General features: G+C 38.7%; 1 protein-coding gene across 5 annotated transcripts in view; it reads right to left on the bottom strand.

Moving 5' to 3' along the window:
• Positions 1–976: 976 nt before the first annotated feature.
• LOC139971412 (uncharacterized) overlaps positions 977–12,484 on the bottom strand; it is a 268,235-nt gene continuing 256,727 nt past the window's right edge. For 4 of the 5 annotated variants that reach the window (XM_071977792.1, XM_071977794.1, XM_071977795.1 and 1 more), the window contains one exon: positions 977–3,637. In XM_071977792.1, the coding sequence (XP_071833893.1) occupies positions 2,037–3,637 (1,601 nt within the window). In that variant the 3' untranslated portion in view covers positions 977–2,036. Of the gene's footprint in view, positions 3,638–5,599; positions 5,747–6,569; positions 7,341–8,425; positions 8,651–9,673; positions 10,079–12,484 lie in introns of those variants that run through there. The other variant, XM_071977793.1, reaches the window with a different exon arrangement.

Below are 12,484 nucleotides of genomic sequence, written 5' to 3'. Positions count from 1 at the left end.
TTATTGCTGTTGTTATTACTTTAAGGTTTTCTTAAGTTTGGTAATTTTATATTCAAGGTATTGGTTCTTTTGTACAGTGCTCTTGAGAATGTTTTATTTCATGATAACAGCACTTTAATACATGGTATTTATTATATTTATTATTATTATTATTAACTATTGTCAAGAAAGATACCTGATCATCCGTAATTACTTAGTATTTTCTTGTGTACCTTTAACTAGCTTTACCCTTTTAATTGAAAAAAAGAATGAACATTTGATGAATATTTCATGTAGAAGTATGAAAACAATAAACCTAATATTGATTTTAAAAATTTACAATATATAGCTGTGGCAATGCAAGAGCTTTGATTAAATTTCAACTATAGCTTCGCGGACATTTATCTACCAGTGGGGTAAATATGACAATAAATCAGAAATGAATGAGCAAAAGACACATGTTTGAAAAGGACATGAACAATATTTGGCAATCATTAATGACGATGTTTCATTGGATTTATATGACGAGAATGAGAAAATGACGACTCAACGAAAGAGAAGGATAGATGGATTAGTGACAGAAGGGAGAAGACTTGTAACCACCTGAATCTTTGGCACTGCATTGACACACCAAACCTTGAGTCAGATTACATTTTACACTTTAATTTTCATATCAATGTTATGAAACAGGTATTCTTGCCTTACCTAACCACATTAACCCATCCCCATCCCCACCCCCTCTCCTCCTCCTCTCTCTCTCACCAAAACGGTAATCAGCAAAGAAAAGTGATCACTCAATTACACTATACCAACTCGCCCAGAATGTTTTATGTAAATTATGCTAGCCCATTGTCTTCAGGTTATATTTAATTACATTTCTAAGATTGAGTATAAAATATTTACACTAAAACAGGAAGCTAACGATAGTCTGTGTTGACTCACTTTATGTGACGGGAAATGGTGCGCTAGAAACACAATCAGCTGCCTAAAGGCAGAATTTGGTGTCGGGTTCTAACCTACCGGTGTCTCCATCTTAGCGAGACATAGATATTTCAAATATAATTGGATATTCCTTCATTTACTTCAAGGGTTTGTGTGGTCGCAAACACTTCTGGCTCTTAATAGACGGAGTCAATTATAAATCATTTAATCTAAATGGAAACTTGTTGCTCCCAGGCAGTATAGTGTGATACTTTATCTTTGAATTGAGCAAACCTTCGGAGATTTTGCACAATTCTATCATCCCTGATATGATTTCGTTGAACTAGAGTATTAAACATATTATATTACCAGGAAGTTTATTTTATCTTCTGTTACTTTGCATGAGCCACAGTATTGTGGTACACTCTACGTAAAATCTAGCTTCTTTGCCTTCAAAAATCTTACTCCCATTGCACATCCGTCAGGAAGAAAAAAAGAAAAGTGGATTTTCATATCATTATATCATATCATCAGCTGCTGAACAAGGAATACACGGCATACCTTGGCAAGAAAAACAAAAGTACCCAAGCTGTAGGTGAGCTTTGCTCAAACCACATTATTTCATTGAATCTTTGAATCACAGGAACCAAAACTAAGCTATAACAGAATGACCAAAATGTTAACAAATCATATAACTTTGAGTAGATTTACATATATTGCTATGACTTTATTTCAGCATCCACGTTTCTCTGTATGCGAGAGTGCCCTTTTGGAGAATAACTTCAAGTACGGATTTTCCCTCAATAAAGAGTAAATATTAGGGGAATAATCTACTGCTGAAGTTGTACAATGCCTCTTGACCCAATCAAAAACAACATTTTCTATGTCTAAGAGAAATTAATGATTGATCCAAGTGCACAATTACTGCCTTTCAATTTTCTTTTTCCACACATGTACTGGAAATATATACTGTATATATGGCACCGTTACAATTGAAATAGTATTTCGTTTAGGATAATGAAAGGAAATGCATGTTGCTATTTTCAATAGATTTTATTTACAATATGTAATCATCCCATATCATTTAATGTTAATTTTACAGTGTTCAGTTTTTAGGAAGACAGCTTAAGTTTTTATTACAGTCTGAATACTTTTATACACCCAGACTGTGATGCACAATCACCACCTTCAACTACCAAGAGTTGAGGTGAATCGTCATCATCATTGATAAAGCAAATACCACGGGGATTTATTAATTCTTTTTCGCCGATCGTGCCAAGGAAATAACCATCCGAATTATACGTTACGACAGCTCCTTTTCGCCTGACATTCCCAGCTGTCTCATTTCTTTTGTTCAACTTTGATGGGTCAAAAGTCACTGATACATATATGTTGTCCTCATCATCCAATGCAACACCAAAAGGAGTTGCCGGTGCTTGACTGATCCTCGTCTTGATGGATTTGACCATCCTATCCCTGTTAAGATCGATGATCTTGATAAGGTTGGTCTTGTCGTCTGCCACTATAATTCTATCCTCTGATTGGTTAACAGCAAGATGTGTGAGGGAACCCTTCCCCTTGACGTCAATGCTTCGTATGTGGGAATAATTGTGCCTAAATACGTCAATAGTATTTGATGCGCAGTCTGCAACGTAGATGTTACCATCTTTACTCACTGCTATCCCAGTTGGTTGCTCTAGTACTCGTTTGCCAAAGTTGTTCGTGCATGCCATGTGAATATAAACGTAGATGCAACTGTTGAAGCTATCTGTGATGAAGAGCTTATCGTTGTATTTTGCGATACCAAAGGGTGATATCTGTGTACACTCTTTGTGGTGTGGTTTGTCCATGCCAAAACCATCCCAACCACCCTGCCAATCTGTTTGTACATAGACCTTGTCACTTTCGTCTGTGACATAAATTTCATCAGGTGTGGCCAAAATTCCCTTGGGTGCATGCAAAGTTGTGCTCAGTGTGCGATCCATAATCCCGTTTGGTCGTACCACAATTTTTGTTGGGGATCCAACAACTGACTCTCCGTTCAGGGTTACCTCAACTAAATGTATTCCTATCTGCTCTGCTGCAAAACTGACTGTGAAATCTCCACTCCTCTTCCTGAAGGCTACGTCTAGAATCGGAATTCTCTCTTTGTCCGGACGTACAACAAAAGCTGTAATACCATCTCTGGATTTGCCTCGAATAGGTTGGCCCTCTACATCACAAAACTGCAGCTTAAGCTTTACAGTGGATCCCTTCGCCTTGAATTGATTCCCCAGTATTTCTAAGAAACTTGTCTCAGCAACAGGAATACTCTGCCAGCTGGTGTAACCGGAAGTTAAATCTACATATGAATTTGTAGGAGACAAAGCTGCTGCTAGAGGGGTGCCAGACTCTGATTCCTTCTCATCCTCCTTGTCCCCCTCTTCTTCCTCCTCCTCCTCCTCCTCCTCAAAGATACCTGTCTCTGTTTCATCCTGTGTGTCTAGTTTCCTTATCTCTGCTGCCAGAGTGTTCAACATGAAGTTAGAAGGTAACCCATTGACTCCACCAACTGGCTCCTGTTGTCTGGTATTACACGTGGGGCATCTCAGCTCACCTTTCATTGCCACCCATTGTTCTAGGCATGTTTTGCAGACCACATGTTGACATGGAAGTGTTTTTGCATTTTCCAGCAGGTCAAGACAAATGGGGCATAGCAGGTTATCTCTCATGGTTTTCACAAGCACTCCTTGGGAGTCTGCAGATGAATGTACATATACAAAATATAAGTTAGAGTTACAGATAAGATATAAAAGAAATCAACAAATAAGATTTATTGGCACCATAATTGCACATGGAAATAACGATTGTTTCCATTTCAAAGAGTGTCTTTCTGTTATTGTTCATGCATCTGTTTGCCTATCAAATAATAGTCCTAGTCTAACTATAACATTCTATGAAAGAAGTAATCCACATAAAAGTTTTAATGTGAATAATAAGAAACTAATTTGATAACGCACAGAGAAAGCAAGCTTTTCTGCTACCTTCCTTAGCAAGTTCTATTCCCCAAAAGATTGCTTATGTAATATTTGCAACAGTACTGAAGTGTTTCTACTTTCAGCAAAATTATTGATTTACATTTTTGTGAAGTAGCTGTTTAGGCTTCTTAACATGTACAATACTGAAGATAGTTTAAGATATTAATGTAGTGTGCATATGAACAAAAAGGGGGACAACCTGTTTACAAGGGGTTTTATAAATTTGTCTACTTTGTATAATATTTCTTATCCAACATCAAATAAAGTATTCCACGACCATCGAATTCAGTTTTGATGAAATCATTACAATGAGTACATTTTATGGGAGGAGGTGGTTGTTAAGTGTATTTAAAACTAGAGTACCTGCAATAATTAAACTATTGTCCTGATGAGCATTCATATTTTGCATCACCGTTATCATCACTTCACGACCTCTTTGGATATATTCAAACAAAATTAATCAATTCAATGGAAACTGTGACCTGTTAGTGTAGTTTTTACACACCACTTTAGGTTGTCCAAAGATATATGAAGGTGGACTTTGAACCTGTTGCTGTACAGTTTGTAATTCTCCACCCTCTCCTCTGACATAAGTTATCAAATATGCAGTATGAATTACTGTTTGTACTCAGCAGGCTAGATTTACAGGCACACACTGAACACACGTGTTAATTGATAGAAAAACACAAAGCACACATTACTTTATATGGGTAACACTACGATCAAAACATAATTAACATTTCAAAAGCAATGTCGACACTCAATACCCAAACGTTTTATCATTTTCAGCAGATGCCATAGTATTGATGGAAACCAGAAGGTACTGTAGGATATATTAAAAATTAGAGAAACTGGTATTATTCTATCATGAAAAGTGCAACAAGCAACACAGGTGCATATTAATCACCTTACGTTCTTGACAGAAGCCAGGGCAGTAGAGAAATTTTTACCATGCCCTCGATGGGTGGAAAGGTTGACATCCACTTTTCAAATTTTAACCCTGCCTAAGCTTACCCCCGCTTTCTCATTTATAGCATGGTGAGCTCATAATTGACGCACTTGAGGATTTGATCAACAATGTCTATCAACAAAAAAAATCCAGATCACTCAACTGTATACATTTTTGATAAGTGTAGTTCCTCAGAAATGTAATGATCTCAAAATATTTATTGTTCTGTTCCTACGCAACGTACAACTGAGCAGAATTTGACAAAAAAATGTCAAGTTCTTTCATACCCCTTAATTGACACATTTGTCGATAAGCTAACTGTTAGTATACATCAATTGACTCTAGATGCTCTTTTCTATGCTCTGAGCCTCTAAGCTCAGACATTCAGGTCCCAGTGAGTAGTGGGATCATGTTGGTTATTTTTAGGGAGTACGATTTCCAAATGCCAAAAATATGTGCAAAGCTGAGGGGAGGATATTAAAAGCTTTAAAAAAACACAATTTGATCAGCACATACCTGAAATGGATTCAAAGTCATGAAATATTGAACTCTGCATGACTGCAAAAAGTTTAGGTTGCCCACTGTATCGTTGCTAGTAATATCTGAAGGTGCGTCAATTATGAAGCCTTTACTATACTATTTGTGGACATCAATATTAGACACTGGTTAGCATAAAGTTTTGTCTTATTTCATCAAAAAGAAGGATTCTTCTTGTTGGACAAATACTACTTACCTTTCTTTGACGATTGCTTTGTAGAAGTTTCACTTGGTTTACTACCTGGTAAAGCTGAAATAATGTCACTAGATGTGTTACTGGCAGTGGACTCCTTTGGTTTCACTACAACATCCATGAGGGGCTTTGGCTTGGCTTGGTTGGTTGCTGTCAACAATACAAGGTTCAGAAAAATATATAAAAAGTAAATCATATATTGAATGAGAACAAAGATATTTTGATTCTGGCAAAAAATATAGTTTTAGAATAAAGAAAAAGAGGAAAAAAATAATTATTTAATTTAAAAAAACATTTTTCGTATGCTACAACTCTGCTAAAATGTATAGTTAAATATAGAGAAGTGAAGGATTAGAAAGCTACACAATACAGTAGCTGATTTGAGACCATTACCCAATGATCATCACAAACAGGTTTTTTTCAGTGCCCAAAATTCAAAATTTCTGGTTTTAGACCTTTCAACTTCCAGCATCATTGGTCAACTGCAGTCAGTTTCTGAATGTGCTGAAATAATCTTGAACAGTGCATACTCAGTCAAAGAGATGAAAACAGTTTTTGAGACTTGATACTGTGTTGAATGATATACACATTTAGCCCTTGTTAGTTGTCACACTTGGAGCAATTATGGGGGTCAACAGGTCATATCTCAAATAATCTAGAAATTTGCCTTCTTCTCTGTGATGAATTGTTTTGGGATGGTTTTGCAAATAGTGGGCATATGACATCAGACAGTGGCAAAATGGTAGCCCCTGACATTTCAATTAATACTCAAATATTTGCATGAAACATGTTAAACATGATTGTCTTCTATTTTGGAGAGTTGTCCATCACAAAGAACTCTATAATGTAAGCTACAGATCATTTTCTGGGTTTGCTTTGACTATATTACCTTTGAATATATTTCAATACATTTGTATTGCTTGTTTGCTTTAACTCTAACTATATCACCCTTGAATATAATTCAATACGGTACCTTTGTATTGTTTGGGTCTTGCACCTGCATTGTCCTGATTGCTCATGGAAGCGTTCAGCTGGCGCATTACATTGTGTTGGCTATCACTAGTTGTAACACTCCCACTGCTGGAACAACCATATCCACCACTTGCAGTACCTGCAGAACTTGCACTTGGAGTTGGTTTGTACTCATTACTGAATAAGTTGTACGATGTATCGCCGTTGTACAAGGAACTTGACGAAGCAGCAGCTTTGGTGTGAGCAGAACTGGCAGTGGTTCTGGTAGAAGGTGTACAAGTGGGTGTAGCCGAATGGGTACCAATGGGTCTAGCAGAAGGGATAACAGTGGTCCTGGTAGAAGGGGTACCAGTGGGTCTAGTCGAATGAGTACCAGTGGGTCTAGTAGAAGGGATAACAGTGGTTCTGGTAGAAGGGGTACCAGTGGGTCTAGTCAAATGGGTACCAGTGGGTCTAGTGGGAGGGTTAACAGTGGGTCTAGCAGGAGGGATAACAGTGGGTCTAGCAGAAGGGTTAACAGTGGTTCCGGTAGAAGGGGTACCAGTGGGTCTAGACGAATGGGTACCAGTGGGTTGAGCAGAAGTTGTAAAGGTGGTTCTGGTGTAAGAGGTACACGTGGGTCTACTGTAAGAAGTGTCAGTGGTTCTTGATCTAGCACTGATGCCGTCATATGCAGGCCTTTGTGAGCTGATGTGTGAGCTGAGAGGATCTGTAGTTGGTGCAGTCCTGTACAGGCCAGTGCTGTATGAGTCTCTGCTGAGTCTATGGCTCTCTGTTGGCAGATGGTTCAGGGTGCAATGTATTAACATTTTCAAAACTATTGATCATATGACTGACACAATCTGATTAAGGTATTGTACTCCATGAACTGTCCAAATAACTTCGGGATACAGAGTCAAACTCTTTATGTATTACATTCTCACAGCTCTGTCCAGGTGTTCAATTTAGTTCCTGAGGAAATTGGTTTCTTTCCAAAGAATGGAAGAAACTGTCAGAAACGTTTCTTGTTTGTAAACCTAATTTTGAATAAAGAACATTACAGAACCAAACCCTCTCTAATGAATGAACGAAATTCCCAAAGGCACTTTACATGACTTTATGGCAAGAATAAGGCTTTCTTTCTATGTCAGTTTCCAGGATAGGGTTTGCGCCTCATAGACAAATAGGGGGCCTAATTTCTACAGGAAGCCAGGGTATAAAGAATTATTTAGTTTGATTACGTGGAGCAATCTTGGAGTGATTTCTGCCATCGTGCTTCAGTTTATGCAGAGTTTCATCAGAAGAATACTTTTAATCTGCATTCATCAGAAGAATACTTTTAATAGACAACGGTTACGCACGGTCGTCTGACAGATTGTGGCTATAAATGATTTTACTGGACTATATATACAACAGCACTATCTGTGCTCTCTACAGTAGGCAAACCTCGGTCCCAACACTATGTAGGTTTTAATTGTAAGAATTATCATTCAGAAGACTTAGATCTACAGATATTACTGTATGAGGTTGCGAACAACAAAACAATGTGCAGATTTTCTTCGAGTAAATTTCCTACCTCGGAAGAAATCTGCCAACCTCTTCCACTATCCTTCTATCATGTCTGTTATTAAGAAATTCACTTGAAAACACTGACCATGTTGTTATTTAAATAACTTTCCCTTCTACTGGCTATTATGATGACATCAATGGTTCCACTTGAAAATATTTCCAGTGTTATGCAATCTATCATGAATTTAATGCCCATTGTCTTAGAAAACCGGTTGAAATCCCTTTTGGATACACATGGGCAAGCCTTCAACAACATATAATTATAATAAAGTAACTAAATATTTTGGTTGAATACGTCAGATTCCATACCTGATGAGGGCTTGATAGGTGAATCAAGGTGGAGGCCTCTTTGAATGCTTCTGCTAGAAGTTGCTGAGCCGTGACTTTCGGAGTTATCAAAGAGGATGCTTCTGTACCGTCTATAACACTGTTCACAAAATCCCAAATAGTTGCCTTGGTCTTGATAATTGGTACAACCCGATTGAGAGCATCTTCCTCTGCTACTCACCACCGATGACCTTGACTGATAATAAACTGGAAGAAATTGAAAATTGCAGTACTTACACATTGAATCAACTTTATAGCTTTTAGATATCGTTCAGATGCATTATACTATCTTTGTGCACATTAGTGTAAATATAAAAGACCAATGAGTGTACACAATGAAATTTCAATATATTTCGTCATAAACATACTTGTAAGCACTTGCAAGAGATGACCCCGAAATTGTAATGAAGGAGGGGGGTATGGGGTCCACCCCCCCGAAGTTACAAGTTTGTTGGTACATTCTGAGGCACAATTTAGGCTACTCATTAGTTTTATACAAAAGGTCTACATTAATGTTTGGCAAATGTTTGGCCATCAGGCGCGTAGCCAGGGGGGGGGGGGGCAATGGGGGCAGCCTTGAGCATTTTTTTGAATTTTTTTTTAAATGTTTTTATGAAATCGCTAGTATTTTCAAAGGAGAAAATGCTAAGATGCAACTTACAAGGCCTGGGAAGTGCCATTTCCAGCGATCTGGGAGGCATTTTCAGCCAAAATTTTCTTGTACACTTCGCACCAACCATGGTGGCGTACACTTAGATAGTTTGCAATGCCGAATCTACAGTTTCGCCCCTCCCTTGGCAAATTCCTGACTACGCGCCTGTTGGCCATATTCCTTATCTCCCCATAGTTGCCTAAAGAAGCATTACATCAGGCATATAATTAACCTATGCTACCTAACCAGTACGTTTTATACAACTGACGAACCTGCAAAAACCACCGATATAATGCTTATTGAACCGATGATTGGTTAAATAAGAAAGAGCGCCATGAACCGACAATTGATCCTATCCTAAATAAATATTAAGCTACCTAATGCAGACCTCTGGGCCTAGGCTGGATGGTTCTACCGTTTCTCTGTATGCCTAGCCTTTAATAGTTTGGAGACCCAAGGATCATGAAGCCTTACAGTTACTTACAAAGTTACACATAGCTCATTTGAGACCCTATCCATGTTAGATCGTGTTAGTCTATCATTCTAAAGCAATACATGAACGAATTGATCAAACTTACCGTTTGAATTGCCCACGTCATCGCTGGAAGTGGAAGGGGACGGTGGCTGGCTTGTTTTATTCCCCATTTTGCTTGACCCTTTCTGGGTAGAGGTTAGGACTAGCTTAGGCTACTGCGTACTACTGCTAGCTTACAGTAGACTAACATCAGGCCCAGTCGATACGGAAATGTAGCCTGCTGGCTGCAGCCGTTACCAGAATCATCCGTTTTATACCGGTAAACCAGTGTCTAACCGAGGCTTGATCGAGAAGTTATGCCTACGCATAGAATGATGTCTCTGAAATAAGTTACATGCATCTAACGAGCACAACTATAAACAATGACAACTTATTTCGCGCCTAGCCCATAACACATTATATTAATTATTATGCTACAATGTGCAGTATAGGTACAAGAACGCGCATACAACAAGAAATGAATACAACGTAAAGCAAGTGTCTATGACGTGTGATTCACAACCTGGCTGGGATTTCTATACATAACAACGGGGATTTCCAAGTCGCAGGCTCGTCAAAATAGATGGCGTAGTTCAAGAAAAGACGACCAAGAAGTAGAACATCAACGATGTAGCTCCATTGACTTCCGCAAACCAGTGACTAGTAATTATACAAATAATAAATGGTTTTGAGTGCAATACTAGTGCAAATATTACATGAGTTGAAAGGAACAAATTACATCTTTCAACGAATGAAATATTTGCACTATCGTACGAATGGAAACTATTCATTATTTGTTTTATGCAACATATTATATTAAGATGGATAAAATGCACTCATGCAACAGATTGTTTTGAACAGACAGGTTGCTCTGCTCTCTTACCATTGAAAAAAGTGCTACCAAAAAAAAGTATAACCCATGGTTCTATTTCATAGAGTGGAATAGAGCGGAATTTGCATGCAATCAACGAGTATTTGACCAATACAGTGACCAGAATATAATTAGGTGTTGTATAATACAAAGTTCAAACTAATTCCCAGGCTCGTCGATAACATATGGCGTAGTTCAAGAAAAGACGACCAAGAACTAGAACATCAACGCGATGTAGCTCGATTGACTTTCGCAAACCAGTATCATGTTTCAAAACCACGATGACAATAAAGAAAGAGAAAAGACTTGATACACTGCTTCTTGTCACGTGCAACACTGTCTTCTTACAGATTATGGACGCTTGTCAGTAACTTCCATACTTCGAGTACTTTGGAAGAAAAAAACTTTCAGAAACTTTGAAAAGATGTGGCCTCGGCTCCATTTCCCACTTTGAAAACTTTTAACTACGTGCATGGGCGTCAATCCAGGGGGGGGGGGGGCGGGGGACACGTCCCCCACATTTCGATGTGTGGGGGAAACAATATCAAATGTCCCCCCACACACATTTGGAAAAAAAAGTAATGTCGCGTCTATATATTTGGTTAGGACTTACACATCTCAGGATTCATATCATCGAATAGCTAGCACTCAATGTTGCTGAATGGAGAGTTCCACCTAGATCTCGTGAGTTGGTACCCTGAGCTCTCCGACAATATTAAGCTTAGTCTGTCTTTCTTTCGAGGCCAGTTCCAGTTGTTGTCGGTTGAAGGGTATAGACAAATATTCAAGTTGATGAATCCAGCGGTACGGGCTATATGTTTGGTGAAGGCGAAGCTCTCTTGCGGTTGCTCCTCGTCTCCTCCGCCAGTTCGGCGGAAGCCGAGAGATCTTTTAGTGCTTTGAGGCGTTTGAAGACATGGCTACGGAACACCATGACTAAACAGAGGCTGAACCATGTGATGGTGTGCTGTATTCACCGCGAACGTCTAGCCCAGTTGAAGCCTGAGGATTTAAGTTCGTTGGTTCCTCGGATTAAAGACGCCGTATCTCCGGGCGATTCCAATTGAAAACTAGTGCGCCCCGTCATTATCATAAGAGACAGCACTTCATAGCTTGAGCCAAAGCTTGTTAGTGGTTGTTTAGTTGTAGATGGTGTTTCAAAGACGGTGCCCGGTCCTTAATATTGGGGAAATGAAATAGGGAGCATATTCCGTGGCAGCGCATCCCATGTTACCTTGTTGTTGAGTGATACCGGAGTTTACTCCACAGTGAGAACACTGGGTACACGCAGGGACGTCGCTAGAGGGGGTGTGTGAGTGTCTAACCCCTAACTTGGTCAAACTGACGATAGTTGGAAAATTGGAGTGCGACAGTCGGAATTTCCGACTGTCGCACTCTAGTTTATCTAGGCCTATTCATTTATTCCTGTGATTGTGCATAACCTAAAAATTGAAAAATTTCGGTCAAAATTTACCTTGAATCTGTTATATTTACCACGTTTTTCTTGCCACTTTGAGAAATTGTATCTCGCGATTCTTATACTCCACCGTACAAACCTATGTATGATTTTGAATACTCCAATTAAAAAATGCGTAATAGAACTATACCGTCATAGGCGTAGGAGCCAATTTGATTGGGGGGGGGGGGGTAACCAAAATTTTTCGCGCGCTACGCTACGCGCGCGTTCCACATGTTAATGCAAATCATAGAGACATGCATCGGTTTTTACATCGCATGCAAATAGCATACAATCATTTCCGTCTTATTACCCTTCCATATTGGTTAGAATTATTTGAAAGTCGTTACAATATTAATGGTAATAATAATATCAGTTTAACTACTGAAAAACACATTGCAAATTATCTTTCTTTCAGTAGGTGCCCGAAAATTTATCAGCATTTTGCCCGAACTAAATAAAAATAATAATTTGTGAAATGAGTGCCAGTGGGTACAAATGTATCGAAAAAAAAGTTCGGAACAAAAGTGCCGTCGCGAAAGATTGGG

This window comes from Apostichopus japonicus, chromosome 8 (assembly GCF_037975245.1).
Source record: "Apostichopus japonicus isolate 1M-3 chromosome 8, ASM3797524v1, whole genome shotgun sequence".
NCBI lineage: Eukaryota > Metazoa > Echinodermata > Holothuroidea > Aspidochirotida > Stichopodidae > Apostichopus > Apostichopus japonicus.
Note: the sequence above shows the minus strand (reverse complement) of the source record. Positions and strands in the feature narration are given on the sequence as shown.